The sequence below is a fragment of the Hyperolius riggenbachi genome, chromosome 7 (genome assembly GCF_040937935.1).
Source record: "Hyperolius riggenbachi isolate aHypRig1 chromosome 7, aHypRig1.pri, whole genome shotgun sequence".
NCBI classification, from domain to species: domain Eukaryota; kingdom Metazoa; phylum Chordata; class Amphibia; order Anura; family Hyperoliidae; genus Hyperolius; species Hyperolius riggenbachi.
The window spans coordinates 120,190,476-120,213,289 of record NC_090652.1 but is presented as its reverse complement, the minus strand read 5'-3'; the positions used below and the strand labels follow the sequence as shown (position 1 = coordinate 120,213,289).

Genomic DNA, 22,814 nt, shown 5'->3' with positions numbered 1-22,814 from the left:
CAACGATGGTTCTCGTTATCAAATTTCGTTAATACCTGGTGCCAAATTCGTTAATAAGTCGGGCCCTTTTTCACGGCGCCCTTTTTTCATACACGCGGTTGATTCAGTAAACAGTGCTATTGAATACCGCTACATGAATTACACGCGTCATTGTGCACGTAAAACTTTAAACGCGGTAAAACTGATAGCCCGCATTAATTAGAGCGTAGAAGTTTACAGCGTAATGTTAACATTTGTCAGCTGTTTGCCTATATAAGCTTTGCTCAACAGCACTTGCTTCAGAATAGTTTGAGACTGGGCAAGTAAGTGTTATTTGCACTTCAGTCACATGGTTTGCTACTTAACTGTTATCTGTTTCACCATATGCTTGCTTGTTTCTGCAATTCCTGTATCTAAACACACTCCACCCTCCTGGTGTTAGCTATCGATCTCCCTATAGACCACTTCAGAATGTTTAAAATGTCTCTCTCAACCACTTCTTTTTGCCTTCTGTTCCTGAAAATTCACATGTCACTTCATCCCCCCACTGTCAGCAACACCATACACATTGCTCCCTCTCTGCTATCGTCTCTCCTTCTCTCTAGGCACGAACTATTCCTATTTCTCTGCTCACACTTCCCCTCCTCTGCTCTCACTAAACCTAACTTGCATACACACAAGTCCTACCCTCACATCTCTCTGCTCTGCCTACTACTCCTCCTGGCTTCTGGGGGCATATCACCAAACCCAGGGCCCACTCCTAGACCTCACACTGCTCAGATTACAACTCATTCCACCAATAACAAACCTCACCACCTCCCCTCCCAGAACACCTACAACCTTATTGACATCCCCCTTCTTCCCAGCTCTCCCCTCCCCATGTCTGGGGCTCTATGGAACTCCCGCTCCGTTTGTAATAAACTGGCTCTTATTCATGACATGTTTATCTCCAACACTTTCACCTTCCTGGGGCTCTCTGAGACATGGCTAACTTCATCAGACACGGTGTCTCCAGCTGCTCTATCATATGATGGTCTAAAATTCAGTCATGCCCCTAGACCTGGCCACAAACATGGAGGCGGGGTGGGGATCCTCCTCTCTGAACACTGTTTCTTTAAACCACTCACACCACTGCCAGCACTCTCACTCTCATCCTTTGAAGTTCATGCTGTCCGTCTCTATCCATACCACATCCAGATTGCAGTTGTCTACCGCCCACCCGGTCCAGCCTCTACTTTTATTGATCACTTTTCAGCATGGCTTCTCTAGTTCCTCTCCACTGATATACCCTCTATCATCATTGGAGATTTTAATATACCCATCGATACTAATTGCCCTACTGCCACCAAACTGCTCTCTCTCAACTCCTCGTTTGACCTCGCCCAATGGTCCTCCACTTCCACCCACAAAGACTGCCACACTCTTGACTTTGTCTTTACCCGCCTCTGTTCTATTTCAAGCTTCCATAACACTCCGCTTCCCCTCTCAGACCACAACCTTCTTACCTTCTCAATCAATTCTTCTCTACCGTCAACTCCTCCAACACTACACCATACAGTCACGCACAGGAATTACCGCAACCTGGATCTGAATTCCCTGACTGAGGCCTTGTAACCTCTAAGTACTCTGTCTTCCTACACTGACCCTGAAGCAGCATCCAGTTACTTATTTAGTGTAGTCTCCTCTGCCATGAATTCAGCTGCTCCACTCACCACCACCTGCCCCCGCCAAACTAACCGGCAGCCCTGGCTCACTGAACAGATCAAACAGCTGAAAAGGCGCTCCAGGGTGGCAGAAAGGTGCTGGAGAAAGAGCACTGCTGTAGAGGACTTCAATCACTATAAACAAACTATGCAGGAGCTCAGGGATGCCCTCACCTCTGCTAAGCAGTCTTATTTCTCCTCGCTCATTTCCTCACAGTCCCACAACCCAAAACAATTGTTCAACACCTTTAACTCCCTACTTCTTCCCCCACCTCCTCCCCCTACCACATGTCTGTGAGCTGACGACTTCATCATACTTTACAAGCGAGATTGATGCAATACGTAATAGCTTCAACACGCAACCATTTTTACCAGCTCAACCATTACCTGTAAATTCCTTCTGTCCGCCTGCACCCTCGCTCACTACTAACTGCCTTCCCCCCGCTCCACAAGATCAATCTCCCACTCTAACATCTTTCACCACACTCACTGACCAGTGTCTTTCCTCAGTAATCTCCAAAGCGCATCTCACTACCTGTGCCCTGGATCCTATTTCCTCTCATCTAATCCCCCAGCTTTCCTCCTCCTTTAATCCCGCTCTAACAACTCTATTCAACCTTTCTATCTCCACTGGCACTTTTCCTTCCTTATTCAAACAAGCAGACATCACACCACTTATCAAAAAACCCTCTCTTGATCCAACTTCTCTATCCAATTACCTTCCTGTCTCGCTCCTCCCCTTTGCTTCTAAACTGCTGGAACGTCACATCCATTCAGAATTGTCTGCCTTTCTCTCTACCAACTCCTTACTTGACCCCTTTCAATCTCGATTCCACACACACCATTCCACTGAAACTGTCCTCATGAAAGTTGCTAATGACCTACTGGTAGCTAATTCCAAAGGCCAGTTCTCCATTCTAATACTCCTTGACCTTTCCTCTGCCTTTGACACTGTTGATCATGCTCTGCTTCTGCAGACACTGTCATCTTTAGGAATCAAGGGACAAGCACATTCCTGGATCTCCTCTTATCTCTCTGGAGCTCTTACACTGTATCCTTCTCTAACACGAATTCCTCCCCACACCCACTGTCTGTTGGTGTACCTCAAGGCTCTGTTCTTGGGCCACTTCTTTTCTCAAGCTACACTCATGGCCTGGGACAACTAATTAACGCTTTTGGCTTCCAGTATCACCTCTATGCGGATGACACCCAAATCTATCTCTCAGCTCCTGATCTGTCATCACTACTATCTAGAGTCCCCGACTGTCTACGTGCCGTTTCTACATTCATGTCCTCCCGCTTCCTCAAACTCAACATGACTAAAATGGAAATTGTGATTTTTCCACCATCGCTATCTACACCCCCACCAATTGCAACCATAACTGTAGACAACACCCCAATAACCTCAACCACTAAGGCCCGCTGCTTGGGGGTTATACTTCAGAGCTCTCCTTTAAACCTTACATTGCCTCATTAACCACCGCCTGCTATTTCCAGCTCAAAAATATATTCCGTATCCATCCCTTCCTCACACAAGAGGCCACCAAAATGCTTGTTCATGCCTTAATTATCTCCCGCCTAGACTACTGCAACACCCTGCTCTGTGGTCTACCAAAAAACAGGCTAGCACCTCTCCAATCCCTTCTAAATTCAGCGGCCTCATTCACCTTTCCACACGCTCTTCGATGCAGCCCCACTGTGCCGTTCTCTCCACTAGTTACCCATTACCCAGAGGATCCAGTTCAAACTCCTGACTCTAACATACAAAGCCCTCCACGAGTTGTCTCCTCCATACATCTCCTCACTAATCTCAAGATATTGTCCCTCCCACAACCTTCGCTCCTCCCAAGAAATTATCCTGGCCTCTCAGCTGATCACCTCCTCTCATGCTCGCATCCAGGACTTTACACGAGCATCATCCCTTATCTGGAACTCTCTTCCACAGCCTGTGTGTCATGCTCCAAACCTGGACATCTTCAAACGCACTCTTAAAACACACCTTTTCAGACAAGCTTATAACATTCTATAGCCCTTATTTACTTATCTGTCACAATGTAATCAGAGGCAAAGGGTCACTGCCTCATCCATCCTCCACCCCCTTACCTAGTGTGTGTCCCCCACTACCCATTAGATTGTAAGAGCGCAAGGGCAGGGTCATCCTCCTAATGTTTACTGTTTTTGTAACAATATTTGTGCTGCTTGGAACTCTGCTGTACATGTGTTAGTTGTATCTATGTTTCCCTTGTCGTCTTATTGTGCTTTGTAAAGCGCTGCGGAATATGTTGGCGCTATATAAATTAAAAAAAGAAATTAGTTTGTATGTGTCCTTTACAATTTTCAGCTGTTTTTGGCCTCTGTGCAGCTTTTCATTTTTTTTTAAAGTAGTAATTAAATTGTGTTGGTCATATGTACAATGCCAAGCAACCATAACTTATTAATTGTATCTCACTGTATGCATTGTAACATGTGGATACTGTGTAGTGTGACTTGTGTTGTGTGCTGTGTAATGTGTGTGCACTGTGAAGCTGCAGCACAAAGCTGGGGACACTGAAGCTGCAGCACACTGCTGGGGACACTGTGAAGCTGGGACACAGTGTGTGCTGGAGCTGACAGAGGTAAAGGGGACAATTGGCCCAGGGTCCCTGAGCTCTGCAGGGGCACCTGCACTGCTGGACCCCAAGTTGCCTCTCCCTCCCCCTGCTGCACCACAGGTTCCCCCCATAGGGAACATGTATTTACATGGTGTTGTTGGCCCCTTACAGATGCTCTAATGTGCTTGATCACATAAATTAGTATTTATGACATTTAAAAAGTATGAATAATAGTGGACAAATGTTAATATTTTTTTTTATATATTTTTGCTTAAATTTTCCTTCAGTGATGGGACCGTTTGAGGTTTGTTAGTGCATGTTAGGTAATGAATGCTAACTTTGCTATGTTTTTAAAGCATACACTATTAAATTACACACTCTTTAACCACTTGAGGACCGTGGGCTTTACCCCCCTTAAAGGGACACTTAAGTCAAACAAAAAAAATGAGTTTTACTCACCTAGGGCTTCCAATAGCCCCCTGCAGCTGTCCGGTGCCCTCGCCGTCTCCCTCTGATCCTCCTGGCCCCGCCGGCAGCCACTTCCTGTTTCGGTGACAGGAGCTGACAGGCTGGGGACGCGAGTGATGCTTCGCGTTCCCAGACACATTAGCACCCTCTATGCTGCTATATGGTATATGATATATGCTATAGCAGCATAGATGGCGCTATTGTGGCCAGGAACGCGAAGAATCACTTGCTTCCCCAGCCTGTCAGCTCCTGTCACCGAAACAGGAAGTGGCTGCCGGCAGGGCCAGGAGGATCGGAGGGAGACAGCGAGGGCACCGGACAGCTGCAGGGGGCTATTGGAAGCGCCCCCAGGTGAGGAAAACTCATTTTTTTTTTTTTTTTTTTTACTTAAGTGTCCCTTTAAGGACCAGGCACTTTTTTTCCATTCAGATCACTGCAACTTTCACGGTTTATTGCTCGCTCATACAACCTACCACCTAAATGAATTTTGGCTCCTTTTCTTGTCACTAATAAAGCTTTCTTTTGGTGCTATTTGATTGCTGCTGCGATTTTTACTTTTTATTATATTCATCAAAAAAGACATGAATTTTGTCAAAAAAATGATTTTTTAACTTTCTGTGCTGACATTTTTCAAATAAAGTAAAATTTCTGTATACATGCAGCACGAAAAATGTGGACAAACATGTTTTTGATTAAAAAAAAAACCATTCAGCCTATATTTATTGGTTTGGGTAAAAGTTATAGCGTTTACAAACTATGGTGCAAAAAGTGAATTTTCCCATTTTCAAGCATCTCTGACTTTTCTGACCCCCTGTCATGTTTCATGAGGGGATAGAATTCCAGGATAGTATAAATACCCCCCAAATGACCCCATTTTGGAAAGAAGACATCCCAAAGTATTCACTGAGAGGCATAGTGAGTTCATAGAAAATATTATTTTTTGTCACAAGTTAGCGGAAAATGACAGTTTGACAAGAAAAAAAAAAAAGTTTCCATTTCTGCTAACTTGTGACAAAAAAAAAAAATGAAATCTGCCACGGACTCACCATGCCCCTCTAAATACCTTGAAGTGTCTACTTTCCTAAATGGGGTCATTTGTGGGGTGTGTTTACTGTCCTGGCATTTTGGGGGGTGCTAATTTGTAAGCACCCCTGTAAAGCCTAAAGGTGCTCATTGGACTTTGGGCCCCTTAGCGCAGTTAGGCTGCAAAAAAGTGCCACACATGTGGTATCGCCCTACTCAGGAGAAGTAGTATAATGTGTTTTGGGGTGTATTTTTGGGGTGGGAGAAATATCTCTGTAAAAATAATCAAAAAATTGTCATTTACACACAATTGTCCATTTACAGAGATATTTCTCCCACTCAGCATGGGTATGTGTAAAAATACACCCCAAAACACATTATACTACTTATCCTGAGTACGGCGATACCACATGTGTGGCACTTTTTTGCACCCTAAGTTAGCGGAAATTGATTTTAATTGTTTTTTTTCACAAAGTGTCTTTTTCTGCTAATTTGTGACAAAAAATAAAATCTTCTATGAACTCACCATACTTCTAACGGAATACCTTTGGGTGTCTTCTTTCTAGAATGGGGTCATTAGTGGGGTTCCTATACTGCCCTGGCATTTTAGGGGCCCTAAACCGTGAGGAGTAGTCTTGAAACCAAATGTTGCAAAATGACCTGTGAAATCCTAAAGGTACTCATTGGACTTTGCGCCCCTTAGTGCACTTAGGGTGTAAAAAAGTGCCACACATGTGGTACCGCCGTACTCAAGAGAAGTAGTATAATGTGTTTTGGGGTGTATTTTTACACATACCCATGCTGGGTGGGAGAAATATCTCTATAAATGACAATTATTTGATTTTTTTACACACAATTGTCCATTTACATAGAAATTTCTCCCACTCAGCATGGGTATGTGTACAAATACACCCCAAAACACATTATACTACTTCTCCTGAGTACGGCGATACCACATGTGTGGCACTTTTTTGCACCCTAACTGCGCTAAGGGGCCCAAAGTCCAATGAGTACCTTTAGGATTTCACAGGTCATTTTTGTTTCAAGACTACTCCTCACAGTTTAGGGCCCCTAAAATGCCAGGGCAGTATAGGAACCCCACTAATGACCCCATTTTAGAAAGAAGACACCCCAAGGTATTCCGTTAGGAGTATGGTGAGTTCATAGAAGATTTATTTCTTTGTCACAAGTTAGCGGAAATTGATTTTAATTGTTTTTTTTTTCACAAAGTGTCATTTTCCGCTAACTTGTGACAAAAAATAAAATCTTCTATGAACTCACCATACTCCTAACGGAATACCTTGGGGTGTCTTCTTTCTAAAATGGGGTCATTAGTGGGGTTCCTATACTGCCCTGGCATTTTAGGGGCCCTAAACCGTGAGGAGTAGTCTTGAAACAAAAATGACCTGTGAAATCCTAAAGGTACTCATTGGACTTTGGGCCCCTTAGCGTACTTTGGGTGTAAAAAAGTGCCACACATGTGGTACCGCCGTACTCAGGAGAAGTAGTATAATGTGTTTTGGGGTGTATTTTTACACATACCCATGCTGGGTGGGAGAAATATCTCTGTAAATGACAATTGTTTTTTTTTTTTTTACACACAATTGTCCATTTACAGAGAGATTTCTCCCACCCAGCATGGGTATGTGTAAAAATACACCACAAAACACATTATACTACTTTTCCTGAGTACGGCGGTACCACATGTGTGACACTTTTTTGCAGCCTAGGTGTGCTAAGGGGCCCAACGTCCTATTCACAGGTCATTTTGAGGCATTTGTTTTCTAGACTACTCCTCACGGTTTAGGGCCCCTAAAATGCCAGGGCAGTAAAGGAACCCCACAAGTGACCCCATTTTAGAAAGAAGACACCCCAAGGTATTCCGTTAGGTGTATGGCGAGTTCATAGAAGATTTTATTTTTTGTCACAAGTTAGTGAAAAATGACACTTTGTGAAAAAAAAAAACAATAAAAATCAATTTCCGCTAACTTTTGACAAAAAATAAAATCTTCTATGAACTTGTCATACACCTAACAGAATACCTTGGGGTGTCTTTTTTTCTAAAATGGGGTCACTTGTGGGGTTCCTATACCGCCCTGGCATTTTACGGGCCCAAAACCGTGAGTAGTCTGGAAACCAAATGTCTCAAAATGACTGTTCAGGGGTATAAGCATTTGCAAATTTTGATGACAGGTGGTCTATGAGGGGGCGAATTTTGTGTGGAACCGGTCATAAGCAGGGTGGCCTTTTAGATGACAGGTTGTATTGGGCCTGATCGGATGGATAGGAGTGCTAGGGGGGGTGACAGAAGGTGATTGATGGGTGTCTCAGGGGGTGGTTAGAGGGGAAAATAGATGCAATCAATGCACTGGGGAGGTGATCGGAAGGGGGTCTGAGGGGGATCTAAGGGTTTGGCCGAGTGATCAGGAGCCCACACGGGGCAAATTAGGGCCTGATCTGATGGGTAGGTGTGCTAGGGGGTGATTGATGGGTGTCTCAATGTGTGATTAGAGGGGGGAATAGATGCAAGCAATGCACTGGCGAGGTGATCAGGGCTGGGGTCTGAGGGCGTTCTGAGGGTGTGGGCGGGTGATTGAGGGAGATAGGGGTCTAATCTGATAGGTAGCAGTGACAGGGGGTGATTGATGGGTAATTAGTGGGTGTTTAGGGTAGAGAACAGATGTAAACACTGCACTTGGGAGGTGATCTGACGTCGGATCTGCGGGCGATCTATTGGTGTGGGTGGGTGATCAGATTGCCCTCAAGGGGCAGGTTAGGGGCTGATTGATGGGTGGCAGTGACAGGGGGTGATTGATGGGTGGCAGTGACAGGGGGTGATTGATGGGTGATTGACAGGTGATCAGTGGGTTATTACAGGGAAGAACAGATGTAAATATTGCACTGGCGAATTGATAAGGGGGGGGTCTGAGGGCAATCTGAGCATGTAGGCGGGTGATTGGGTGCCCGCAAGGGGCAGATTAGGGTCTGATCTGATGGGTAACAGTGACAGGTGGTGATAGAGGGTGATTGATGGGTAATTAGTGGGTGTTTAGGGTAGAGAACAGATGTAAACACTGCACTTGGGAGGTGATCTGACGTCGGATCTGCGGGCGATCTATTGGTGTGGGTGGGTGATCAGATTGCCCGCAAGGGCCAGGTTAGGGGCTGATTGATGGGTGGCAGTGACAGGGGGTGATTGATGGGTGATTGACAGGTGATCAGGGGGATAGATGCATACAGTACACGGGGGGGGGGGGGGGGGGGTCTGGCGGGGGGTCTTGGGAGAATCTGAGGGGTGGGGGGGGGGGTGATCAGGAGGGAGCAGGGGGCAGTTTAGGGCATAAAAAAAATAGCGTTGACAGATAGTGACAGGGAGTGATTGATGGGTGATTAGGGGGGGTGATTGGGTGCAAACAGTGGTCTGGGGGGTGGGCAGGGGGGGGGTCTGAGGGGTGCTGTGGGCGATCAGGGGGCAGGGGGGGGGAAATCAGTATGCTTGGGTGCAGACTAGGGTGGCTGCAGCCTGCCCTGGTGGTCCCTCGGACACTGGGACCACCAGGGCAGGAGGCAGCCTGTATAATACACTTTGTATACATTACAAAGTGTATTATACACTTTGTATGCGGTGATCCGGGTGCTAGTAACCCGCCGGCGCTTCCGAACGGCCGGCGGGTTACAGCGCGAGGGGGCGGAGCCAGTCCCCGGCGGAGGATCGCGTCACGGATGACGCGATCGCTCCGCCCATGCCCCTACAAGGACCGCCGCCTCTGTGCATGCGGCGGTCCTTGCGGGATCCACTTTCCGGCCGCCCCTGTGCAGTGGGCGGTCGGTAAGTGGTTACATTAATAACACATCAGTTTGTATGCCCGTAATTCTTTAATGGCGCAAAGTATTACGTGCATTGAAAACATCACCACTCTTGATTATTTCCCTACCAACCCCTATCTAATGAACGCGCTGATAGCACTTGTATCGTTATGCCGATAGCGCACACATCGTTACGCCGTACGCGTGTTATGAAATAGCGCTGCGTGTTATGAAATAGCACTGTTTAGTGACTCAACCCCATTGTGTGCGACAGGCATGGTAACATGAAAGTCTATTGGCTTTCATGTTACCGTACTCAGTACAGAAAGCAGTCCATACATTGCAACATAACACACCCGGAAACACTATATCGCATTATGCACTTGATTTCCTGTTGGTTTAATTGTGTTAGAGCTGTCAGTGTTCGCACTCAACCTGACCCCGCTGCACATGGCGTGATCAAAATCACATTTGTGCAAGCGTCGTCTACTATGAAAATGAGATCTAACACAGCCCAAGGGGAAATCACGCGTGTCCTGTGATAAAATGTTCCCAAGCGCGTGACAGTACAACGTGCAGGAATGTTTTCTGTAGTATGAAGGGTAACATGTAAGCCAATGGACTTTCAAGTCACCACGCATGTCGAAGGATGTGCGGTGCGCCATTACTGACAGCACCACACATAAGTGTGAAAGGTTTACTCAACCGCAACTACTGCTGATCTTACTTATAGCTCTTCCTTTGCTTAGTGCAGGTGGTTTATATATGAAATTTTACGTACACTTTGATAATTACTTGACCTAAATAAATAGTTGTTTTAAAATTAAACCATAAAGAAAATATATAAGAAAAGTGGTTGCAACCTCCCTAGATTCCTGTACCAATAAACCGATCAGAGATTTAACAACGAGAGCAGAGCTGCAGTATTCCTTGGACAATGCTCAGTGCCAATCAAGCTTGTGGTTAGAGTTCTGAACGTAATTTCTCTAAAGTCGAAGAATGTGGAGCCAGAAGCTAGGCTTGTAATGGCCAATATACTGTAACTATTCCTTTCACTGTGCAGTGTGGAGAAGTGCGGTAACAATGCACTGAGGGCCTAATTTAGGAATGCTTACAAATGCATGACAAAGGCCCCAGGCTGAAGGTATAGTCTGAGCCCTTCTTCTGGGAGATTTGAAAGGAAATGTGGGGAAAAACTCCATAAATGTATCTTTTATCAATTTCTCATTTTCTAATATAATCTCTCTCTTCTGTGCCGCTCTTTCTTCACTATGGCAAATATAGCATGAGCAACCAGCGTCCACAGGCTTCCTATTTTCAGGTTGTCTTTAATCACTGATACTGTATATCCATTAGAGATGTACACGTTCTATGACCAGTTCTATTCAGCCAAGATATAATCTGTGTAATTGTTATGTGCCCATACTTAGATGAAACAGGTGACACTATTAGTGCCTAATGATAGATTGCAATAAAACATGTCATAAAATATGACCATACAATACACAACTGCTAAAATTAGTGCCTTGAAGTTTCTGAGAGACCCTGTTAATCTTCAGATTGATTTGTGTGCAACTAATAATGACTGGCTTTTCAGGACTATACATTAGAGTCGTGACTTGTATGACATGGAGACTAGTTCTGCCCAACCTGCAGCTAAGCCCAGCCCCAGTCAGTGGGGGCTCTCAAACTGGACTACTGGGCAGGTAGGGTGGGGAGTAGCTCCAAGACAGGAAAGTTAAAGGACCCCTGAAGTGAGGCACATATTGAGACTGACATATTTATTTCCTTTTAAACCATACCAGTTGCCTGGCTGTCTTGCTGATCCTCTGTCTCTATAACTTTTAGCCATAGACTCTGAACAAGCAAGCAGATACTGTATATCTGACTGAAGTCCAACTTAATCTAGCCAGACTTCATTTGCAAGCTGCATGTTTATTTCAGGTCTGTGATCCAAATACAGATGCAGCCAAAGAGATCAGCAGGACAGCTGGGCAACTGGAACGGTTTATAAGGAAATAAATATGGCCTCCATATATCTCTCAGTTCAGGTGTCCTTTAAGGGCTCTTTCACAGTGCGACGTTAAAGTTGCACGTTACAACAACATGTAACGCACAATAACTTACAGCAATGAAAAATCAATTGGCTGTTCACAGTGCAGACGTTGCGTTGGTGTCTAATGCTGCACGTTAAATGAAAGTGCTGTATGCTATGCGTTATACACGTTTTTAGCTGCGTTAGACTGTTTGCACATGCTCAGTAATTTTTTTTTAACGCATGCGCCGTTTTCGTTCTATCACTGTGCGGCGAAAACGGCGCACCAAACGCAGGGCTAAATAACGTCCAAGTTATAGTCTTTCAATGCGTTGCATTAGGGGCACACATCGCATCAAACGCAATGTCTTAGGCCTCTTGCACACTGAAAGCGATTCCGATTCAGATTCCGCTTTTTAATCTGTTTTTACATCCGATTCAGATTCAGATTTGCAGTGTGCAGGGAGCAAACTGCAAATCGGAATCGGATGTAAAAACTGATTAAAAAGCGGAATCTGAATCGGAATCGCTTGCAGTGTGCAAGAGGCCTTACTGTGTAAAAGGCCTAAAGCTTGTTTTATAGAGTATTATCAAAAGTCCATTGGTTATTCAAAGATTGTGCAGGTACCACATGATTTCATATGGTCACACTTTCAATCATAAGATGTTTCTGACATTGTCAGATCTGACAAGATTAGCCGTATGCTTGTTCCCAGGGCTGGATTTACCATAAGGCACTGCAGGCACGTGCCTACATGCGCCTGATGATGGAAAGGCGGATCACTACCCTCCCCGAGTGCCTCCCTCACGCCTTCCCTATGCAGAGTCCTGAGCAGAGAGTAAATGAGTGGTTACTAACCCGGGTGTCGGCATTCCACTGATGAGATCTCCTTTCAGTCGGAAGCACCTCTAGCTACTTAATACTGAGAGTACCGCTGGCTACCTAATATTATGGGGCACCTGTAGCTACCTAAGATGGACAAGGGAAGTAAGGGAGAAGTGACTGCTGGGACAGCCAGCACACTTGCAGTGCAGTTCGGCGGGGGTTTGTAGGTTCGTGGAGGGCAAAGTCTAGGGTGCCAGGAGTCAGTGCCTATAGGCTCCTGTGAGGAGAATCCGGGCCTGCTTGTTTCTGATGTTATTCAGAAACTACTGTAGCCAAAATAGATCAGCAGGAATGCCAGGCAACTGGCATTGTTTAAAAGGAAATAAATATGGCAGCTTCCACATAGCTCTCGCTTTAGTTTCCCTTAAAATGAATGGCTGCATGAAATAAAGCAGATTATTTGAAATAAAAATATTAATAAAACAAATACGGTCTAACATTTTTTTATAATTATTTTTTATTTAGTGTCTACTAATTGTATAATTTTTTCTGTTTCAGCCCACCATTGACTGTATGTTGGCTTATAAAGGCTGACTGTGTATCTCTGGATGGAGAAGAGTGCCACCCAGTGGTAGTAAATGACACCTTCTACATTATAAATCACACATTCCAGTCAGCAGGAAGTTACTGTCTGAGTGTGAAAGCCAGCAATGAAGTCAGCATGCTGGTGAAGCATTATGACATTGATGTGGAGTCTACAGGTAAGTCACAATTTTACAACTTTACACTCACCGTATTTTGAAAGAGAAAGCTCAATGGAAACATCCACACGAGCTGTTAAGAAATTTGATTATTTGCAAAATGAAAAACTCTCATCATCTAATTACATTTTAGTTTACTGCTTTGCATCACCATACTTAATTCATTTCAAACCATACTAGTTGCCTGGCAGTCCTCCTGATCTCTTTGGCTGCAATAGTGTCTTAAACACACACCTGAAACAAGCATGCACCTAATCCAGTCAGACTTTAGTCAGTAACACCCGATCTGCATGCTCGTTCAGGGCTAAACGTATCAGAGGCAGTGGATCAGTAGGACAGCTAGGCAATGTGCATTGTTGAAAAGAAAATAAATATAAATATTTCACCCTCCGTATGTTGCTCATTTGAGTTCCCTTTTAAGCATTGTTCACATCACAAATCGCAATCACTGATGCCAGCGTTTTGCAATTTTGTGTGTTACTTTTTTATGGCCTCCTGGTGCTTACTTGCGTATTGCGATTTTTTAATAAAGTGCTTTTCTGGGCGCTTTTGCAGAGCAATTCTTTTTTTCATTGAACACTTTCAGCCAGAAATGAATAAATACAATGGGCTTGATTCACAAAGGAGGGGGTATAAATACCTCTATCTGTATGCACAAATAGTGACCATACATATTTTGTAGAACAGCGAGGAGAACGCCAGCGCATACCACTAAGGCTGCATCTGAAATGACCACCAGCTCAGTGTGTAGCACCTATATAGACTTTCTACACACTTCGCATTCAATTCAGATGCAAATCATATGCAAATCTGCTACTACTTATCATTGCAAACAGGAAACTCAGGAGGAGGGGCTGGGAGCAGCTAACCTGACAGTTACATAGTTACAAAGTTACAAAGTTAAGGAAAGGTGGGGGGGGGGGGGGGGGGGGGGGGAAGCTGCGCATCCCTAAACACATGCTGCAATTGAATGGTTAATCGCACAGGCATACACCGCCTCTGCCAGACTGAAAAATGCATGCCCTGCATCCAAGACAAGTGCTAACATTTATTAAACTAGGAGGTACTTTAGCCTCCAATATGGTTTGCATGCAAAGTATATTATACTAGACACTTGCGCCACAGTGAGGCAGACCTCCGGGCAAGTGACCTAACCTAAATTTAAAACCTCGGGAGCAGCTAAGCAGAAAAAAATGTGTAACTTACATTTGATAGAACAGGGAGGAGAACGCCAGCGCATACCACTAAGGCTGCATCTGAAATGACCACCAGCTCAGTGTGTAACACCTATATAGACTTTCTACACACTTCGCATTCAATTCAGATGCAAATCATATGCAAATCTGCTACTACTTATCATGCAAACAGGAAACTCAGGAGGAGGGGCTGGGAGCAGCTAACCTGACAGTTACATAGTTAGTGGTCTCCTTCAAAACAATTGATATACTTAGGAGCCCAGTTCGATACGCAAAGAAACATAGTGGCTTTACCGTCAGACAAGATAATAAGCCTGGTCGAGAGAAGGAGGTACAGAGGTTACAATCGATGACGGCAAGACAATGGGCTCGATTCACAAAGCGGTGCTAACCCAGTTAGAGACTTTAGGCATGATAACCATTGCACCACGCTGGTGAAAAGCCAGTTTAGGCGTGATAAGTTTAGGCATGCTAAGTTTAGATAAGTGTAGATAGCGTGCAAAGTCCCGCACGCAAAGAAGCGCCATTAGACTCTATGCGAAGTGCACCAGACTTTGCTAGCGCAAAACTTTTGATCAGCTGTGCACTACGGTGCTAACGCAGTTGGTGCTTAAACTTATCATGCCTAAACTTATCACACCTAAACTTATCACGCCTAAACTTATCACACCTAAACTTATCATGCCTAAACTGAGTTTAGGCGTGATAAAGGGCTTTTCACCAGCGTGCTAACTGTTAGCACCGCTTTGTGAATCAGGCCCAATGCCTTCACCTTCCGGAAGTATTAACTTCTACAATTCCAATAATCAGATGGAGCAGATGGCACATCAGACCGTTCCAGTTTGGTTTTGTACAACAATGGAAGAAAACGGATTATCAGCAATTACGTAATACAAATTACGCCTCCGATGAGAGCATCCCTATCTTGGTGGAGAGGCACCAGGAATGGAATGGTCTAAAGATCAGTTAATACAATAATTCCTAGGAGCTGTGATCAAGATAAGACCTCCAAAAAAGAATATGTTTCTGAAGTGGGAGTTGCCATTAATACTAAGGTTTATGGAACAAGAACCATTCATACCCATGGAGGAGTGCTCGCTATATAATTTGACACAAAAGGCTGTATTTTTGGTGGCAATAGCATCATCCAGTAAAGTTTCCGAAATACAATCGTTCATGGTCAAGGAGCCTTATACATCATTCTTCAATGATCGTGTAGTACTCAGACCTTGCCCACAGTTTTTGCCTAAAGTAGTGCCGAACTTTCATGTCAATCGAGAAATTTCATTACCGATATTGCATATAGAAGAAGATTTAGATTTACAAGCTTGAAATCATTTGTTGGGTAGAAATCATCTGTTAGATATTGCTCATGTTTTGAAGACTTATATTGCAGAGACGGAAGATTTCAGAAGATCAGATCAACTCTTTGTAATACCTTTGGGTTACAAAAAAGGACAAGTAGCGTCTACACGCACATTATCAAATTGGATAGTAAAGCTTATTCAGAGGGCTTATAAAGCAAAGGGATTGGAACCTCCTAAAGAAATAACAGGACATTCCACGAGAGGAATAACTGCTTCTTGGGCAGCGCATGCAAGAGTGCTGGCCGACACTATTTGTCAAGCAGCAAGTTGGGCAACAGTGCACACTTTAATTTCTCATTACTGGGTGGACCCGATGGCCTTAACTAGAGCAGAGCTTGGAAAAGCTGTATTGTCTGTGAAATGACATTGTTAGTCAATAAAATTTATGATAAGTTTTCAGCATTACCCACCGTTATTTGTTCGCTATGTATATCCCATTAGTATATTGCCATGGAGGCACCAGGAAAACAGAAAATTGTATACTTACCTACCGGTAATTTTCCTTTCCTGGTGCATCTCCATGGCAATATACTTACCCTCCCTAGTGGAGAAATAATATTCAAAAGAATTACCTAGAGCCGACAGTTCAAAACTTTTACAGACATGGTCCTATCAGGGTTGAGGAGGGCAGAGTCAACTATTAGTATATTGCCATGGAGATGCACCAGGAAAGGAAAATTAGAGGTAGGTAAGTATAAAATTTAGCGTTTTGTATCCTCTGCTTTGCTACTTGCAACTCTACAGAAGCCAGGGTTTCCAAATCCCATAGGTGTAGGCCATATCTTGAACAGGAGAACAAAGACATCGTTTTCATGGTTCCTCACAATGGGGTACATTCACTAAACTAAACTAAGAGGCACTGTAGTGACTTATATTAGAATGCAGTAAATTATTCAGGATACTTAATTTTACTGTAAGTTTCCTGGTTTCAGCATGAGAAACACTACCTATATCTACAGTACATATTGCTTTATAGTGAATGAAACCCTTGCCTTCCAGTGATGTTTAGCCTAGGCTGATTAGCTATGTGGAATTCCCCCCCTCCCCCCAGGCATTCTAGAAGGCCAGGTATATTTTGTACTGACTCTCAGTAAACAAACATTTTGCAGAGAATACCTGACAGGACTACATTATTTAAATTATTTTCTGCTTTGTCTGGGTTCTTCTTTAACCTCTTTTTTGGCTAGTTTACACTGGGCGCTTTTCTAGCGATTTTGGCAGCAGTTCAGATGCTGGCGATCAGGCAAATCGCTGGAAAAGCGCCACATCAATATATTTCAATGGAGCTGTTCTTATTTAAGCGATTTGCGATTTTAGGAATCGCAAACGCGGTGCATGCAGCATTTTTGAAGCAATAGCGCTTCCATTATAATTATATAATCACTTCAAAATCGCTTTTTATTTTTTTTAAGTGCATCAATTTTTGAGCGCTTCTCCCATCATTTTTCAAATAAAAACTACTACCCACCAATCACTGGCTGATCGCTACACTCTAAAATCGCTCAAAAATCACTTTTGTACTGGACACAAAATCACCCCGGAAGCGCTAGAAAATTCACAAAATCGCTAGGCGCTTGTGTTTAGCGATTTCCAGTATAAATCAGCCCTTACTTTGCAAGTCCTATCATAGAGCCCATTTCAAACTTTATCGCTGATGAAGGCCAAAACAGCCTGAAACAGCTGTCATGGATTATACAGTATGGCTCTGTGAAATAATTTAGCTAGAGATTGCTATAAATAGGGATGATCAATGAAATGCAAATATTTCCGAGTTTCTGAAACTTTATGTACATTTTTATGCAAATATATGCAGCTTGAAAATGGACCAATCAAGTCCCACCCAGGTTTAAATTGATTGGTCCATTTTCAAGCTACATATATGTGCATACAAATTTACATACATTTGCATAAACTCAGAAATATTTGCACATCATTGATCATCACTAGCTATAAACCAGTGGTTCTGAATCCATGCCTGGCTTATCACGAACTTAATGGAATGATTTACATAGTCTCTCTGTGTCCCAAACTGATTTGTTATGCGGGTGAGTTAAAAGGTCCGTACACACGCCGGACTGCAGGCAACGACTGGTCCGTCGTCCCCTCCCGCTGGGTGGGTTTTCAGCAGACAGTCCGGCGTGTGTACAGTCTGTCGGCGGACTGATACGCCGGGCGGATCGATCAGAAACAGTCGTATCAGTCTGCAGACAGACTGTACACACGCCGGACTGTCACTGGAACGCCCACCCAGCGGGAGGTGACAACGGACCCGTCGTTGCCTGCAGTCCGGCGTGTGTACGGACCTAAAGGGTCATTTGTGCTTCTTATCCATAGCATAACGTTTTATTACTCTGCAGCTTGTCACAGTAATGTATTGTTCTGCTTTGCAGGTGTGCACCCACTGTGGTTTGTCCTTCCATGCGTCACCCTCTTAGTTTTGGTTCTTGGCATCATCTGCTTCAGACTTTTCAGAGCACCCACTAAAAAAACACATCCAAAGGCCTTGGTGGAGGTATGTCCCAATTGCAATACATTATAGCACATCATTTACAGTAAACAGTGAGTTATATGTGTGTGATTTTAATATTTAATCTTGTTATCTTTTACCTTGCATGGTGTTTTAACCACTTGAGGACCTCGGTCTTAATCCCCCCGCCCCTAGTGACAAGGCTATTTTTTACAATTAAGGCAACTGCAGCTTTAAGGGCTTGCTGCAGGGCCACACAACTCAGCACACAAGTGATCCCCCCCTTTTCTTCCCACCAACAGAGCTTTCTGTTGGTGGGCTATGATCGCTCCCAGGATTTTTATTTATTTTTTTATAAATATTTCTCTTTTTTTAAAATAAATGTGCCTATTTTTTTTTTTATTTTAATTTACTCCTCCCTCCCCCGCCCGCCAATCAGCGCGATCGGCTGTCATAGGCTTCAGTGGATCGCTTCCCTGTGGCCCAGGGGGACAGCTGTGTCACACGGCTGTCCCCAGTACAGCACTGCTGTAGATCGCAACGGTGTACAGAGTATAACAGTCTCCTAGCGGCGATCGCTGCTGGAAGACTGATAACGGAGCAGAGCATGCGATCTCCTGCAAAACACGCCCCCAGGACTTCACGCAAATTGGTGTGGAGCGGTCCTGGGGCTGCCGTCGCGTTGGCGTTACGCGGTCAGCAAGAGGTTAAATCCTGGCAAAGGGATTTGCCTTTGTTATAGATGTGTGGTGTTAAAATAAACAGTAATATACAGTATATAGTAGTAGTAGTAGTAATGATAATACTGCAGTGGAGGGGATTTGAGTCACTGAAATGTGTAATACTAAAAAAGAAAACTGACCATATTAAGAGATGGATGACAGATTCTCAAAGCAAGAAGTTTTGAATCAGGATTATACCATTTATTGGCTAACTTAAAAGAATAAAGATGGCCACACACCATACCATTTTTTAAATATCTGTTCAATTTAAGAATTGCAACCAATTTTTCTGACTGATTGTAACATTTCAAAAATCTGACCAATGTACCACACACCTATGTTCAATTTTGTCCCCAATTATGATAAAAATGATTGGAAAATCAGAGAAAATTGCTAGGGTGTGTATATTAATAAATTGACAATCTAACACACACCATACAATCTTTACAAACTTTGAAGAAAAATATCTGGCATTCGGATCGATAAAAATCGAAGAAAACCGGAAATCTGATCGGCTTTTCCAGTTGAATGAAAAAAAAAGCTTTAGATTTTTTCGGGAGATCCGATCGTTTTTATTGGATTGCCGTAAAATCGGATCATTTTATTGTATCGTGTGTGGTCACCTTAACCTCCCTGGCGTTCTATTAAAATCGCCAGGGAGGCTGCGGGAGGGTTTTTTTTAAATTAAAAAAAAACTATTTCATGCAGCCAACTGAAAGTTGGCTGCATGAAAGCCCACTAGAGGGCGCTCCGGAAGCGTACTTTCGATCGCCTCCGGCAATCGAAAGTAACAAGATAGGCCGCAATGAGCGGCCTATCTTGTTTCGCTTTCCTCGTCGCCATGGCGACGAGCGGAGTGACGTCATGGACGTCAGTCGACGTCCTGACGTCAGAGCCGCCCGATCCAGCCCCTAGCGCCGGCCGGAACTGTTTGTTCCGGCTGCACTGGGCTCGGGCGGCTGGGGGGACCCTCTTTCGCCGCTGCACGCGGCGGATCGCCGCGGAGCGGCGGCGATCGGGCAGCACACGCGGCTGGCAAAGTGCCGGCTGCGTGTGCTGCTTTTTTCAGAATCCAAATCGGCCCAGCAGGGCCTGAGCGGCGACCTCCGGCGGCATACCCCGAGCTCAGCTCGGGATTACCGCCAAGGAGGTTAATGGTGGATACACACCATGCGTTTCCGCGTCCGATGTGTCCGTCGATACGCATCGATTCGATTATTTCCGACATGTCCGATTCAAGCTTCGATGGATTGTTAGGTCGATTTGCCATACTTTACATGGCAATCGACCTAAAAATCATCGAAATTCGTTCGGAAATGCTCGGAAATAATCGAATCGACGCGTATCGACGGACGCTTTCGACGCGGAAACGCATGGTGTGTATCCAGCATAAGAGTAAGCAAGCTTTCGGCCAGGCAGACTTTGTCAGACTGAATCCTGTTTGCTTACAAGATGTTGGAGCTGACAGCTATATGCAACAAAAAAGGGGATACCGTATTTTCCGCCGTATAAGGCGCTCCAATATATAAGATGCACCCAGTTTTGGAGGGCAACAGACAGAAGGGGACACAGGTGGACCCATGGGGGGCCAGGAGACATGCGGAGTGAGTGGAGGCACGCGGGGAAGCAGGCGCACACAGGCAGGGAATACCGGACGTGGCGGTGTGTTGGCAGTTTGTGTCGGCAGGCAAGTCGGGGATTCCTTGCCTCTGCCGTATAAGGCGCTGGGACTTTTTCTCCCCATTTTTTGGGGAGAAAATGTGTGTCTTATATGTCCGAAAATACAGTAGCCAGATGAAGTATTTTGCTTGACTGGTGGTCAAAAGCGCATCACTAGCAGCGTTTGATTTTGGGCCAACCATTGCAGCAACGTTGTCAGTCATGTTGACTTTGTTTTCAGACAGGCTTATTTGTTGTATAATTGTTAAATGAATGAACAAAGTACTGATATATGGCAGTGTGCATAATGTAAATATAATAAACCTTAGCAAAAAATTAAAATGTAAAATGGGATGGACACAAGGATATCTTAGTCCTAAAAAAATGGCAAAAATGACACCCTGTGTGTGTATGGGGAGTAGTGCCAAAGCTTACCGCACCCCCCTTGCCCTGGCATCTCCCTTGCCTTTGCAGCAAAGCGGCACTTTCCGAAGTCGTGGTCGGCGCATGTGCAGTATGTCCGCAGGAGTACGTGCGCACTCCCGCAGACGTATGGGACACTTGTGTCGTCTGACCTGGACATGCTGCACATGTGCAGCATGTCTGCTTGTGCACCTTGTAACCGCGCTTCCCGCTGACCTCAAGTCCAGTATGCATGCGACTGGTATGTCTTCCTGTGGACGAGGACTTCAGAACGGGCTGCTTTGCAGGAAAATGGAGGCTGACGCTGGGGCAAGGGAGGTGCGGTAAGCCTCTGCACTACTCCCCATACACACACAGGGCATTATGTTTGCCATATTTTTAGAACTAAGGTATCCTTTAATTATACAAATATCTTTATACAGTATACTCTTAATTGGATCCAATTAAAGGTACTGATTTTAGTTATTATTACTTGCCTGCAAATAGAAAACCGCAATATTGTGAGTATGAAGGAATTCTTGCTATTTTCCATTTTTACCATTTCATATAGTTAATGTGATGGTGGGTCATTAAACAAACACTGATGCAATTTTTCTGGCCAAAAGCTGCTTCTTCAGTGAAGGAACGTTTGTTCTTGACCATTTCTGCAAAACCGGTAGGGCATATTTGCAGCCACAATTTATTTTAAAAAAAGCGTACTAAGTGTCCAAAAGCCTAGGCAGTGGCATGGGGGAAGGGGGATCAATGGTAAAAGTTTCCCCCCAAAATACGTACCATATATACTCTGATATACTGATGTAAGTCAACTTTGTGTATAAGTCGACCCCAATATTTGACCCTCTTAAGCTGGAATATATTAATGACTCAAATATAAGTCTATCTAGCAAAGTTAATGGCTGCACTTGAGGACCAGGAGGAGTTAATGGCTGCACTTCATAAAGTATTGCAGCTATTAACCCCTCCTAGTCCCCAAGTGCAGCTTATAACGCCTCCAGGCCCCCATATGCAGCCATTAACCCTATCCTGTTTTGACGCCCCTCCCAGCCACCACTACCTAAAGGGGTGCTGCTGTGCTGCTGTCCCCCCCCCCCCCCCCGTATAAACTCTCCACCCCCACAATGCCAGTTGTCAGCTTCTCTGATCCCCCTCCTGCCACTTAAAGGAATGCTGTCTCTCACTGTGCCCCTGTGCAAATCCCCCTCCCAGCGGTGCCAGTTGTGAGCTTTTATGACCCCCTCTCTTCCTATACTTAAAGGAATGCTAAACCTCCCCGCCCCCCCCATGGAAACCCCCCTCCCCGAGGCGCTGAAGCCATTAGCTTCTATGCCTCGTTCCTCCCACCCACCCACCACAAACTTAATAGTGTCTGCCTCTCACTCTCCCCCCCTGGGTAACACAACGTAGTGTGCCCAACACGGGAGTCCTGTCGCTCACCACTCTAGTGCTGGGTCTGAACCCTCTTACGTCCTTTGCTCATGCTGGACTGCATAGCGTGCCTTTGGTTGCCGATGTAATGTGACATTGGGAGCTACGCTGTGCAGTCCAACGCAAGCGCTGCAGGGAGGGGGAGAAAGGGAGGCAGTCCCCCCATCCTGGCTGTAAGTGGAGATATTAAGGACTGACTCGCAGATAAGGCAACCCCTTATCTTTATTTTTTATTTATGCCTAAACGCAGGAACATGCCATTAAGTTGTAGTTGCAACCACTCTAGCAGAGGCCAGAAAAATATACAACACAAGGGGCCTGATTCACAAAGCGGTGCTAACAGTTAGCACGCTGGTGAAAAG

At 44.7% G+C, this 22,814-nt stretch overlaps 2 protein-coding genes across 7 annotated transcripts in view; one reads left to right on the top strand and one right to left on the bottom strand.

Annotated features, from left to right (window-relative positions):
- Positions 1–22,814, top strand: part of TMEM130 (transmembrane protein 130) — a 105,583-nt gene that overhangs the window by 60,928 nt on the left and 21,841 nt on the right. For all 4 annotated transcript variants that reach the window (XM_068244580.1, XM_068244579.1, XM_068244581.1 and 1 more), the window contains exons 6-7: positions 12,991–13,193; positions 18,147–18,268. In XM_068244580.1, coding sequence (XP_068100681.1) covers positions 12,991–13,193; positions 18,147–18,268 — 325 coding nt within the window. The remainder of the gene's footprint in view (positions 1–12,990; positions 13,194–18,146; positions 18,269–22,814) is intronic.
- The window catches only part of COX19 (cytochrome c oxidase assembly factor COX19), a 119,873-nt gene that overhangs the window by 80,574 nt on the left and 16,485 nt on the right, over positions 1–22,814 (bottom strand). The gene's annotated exons all lie outside the window — the stretch shown is intronic.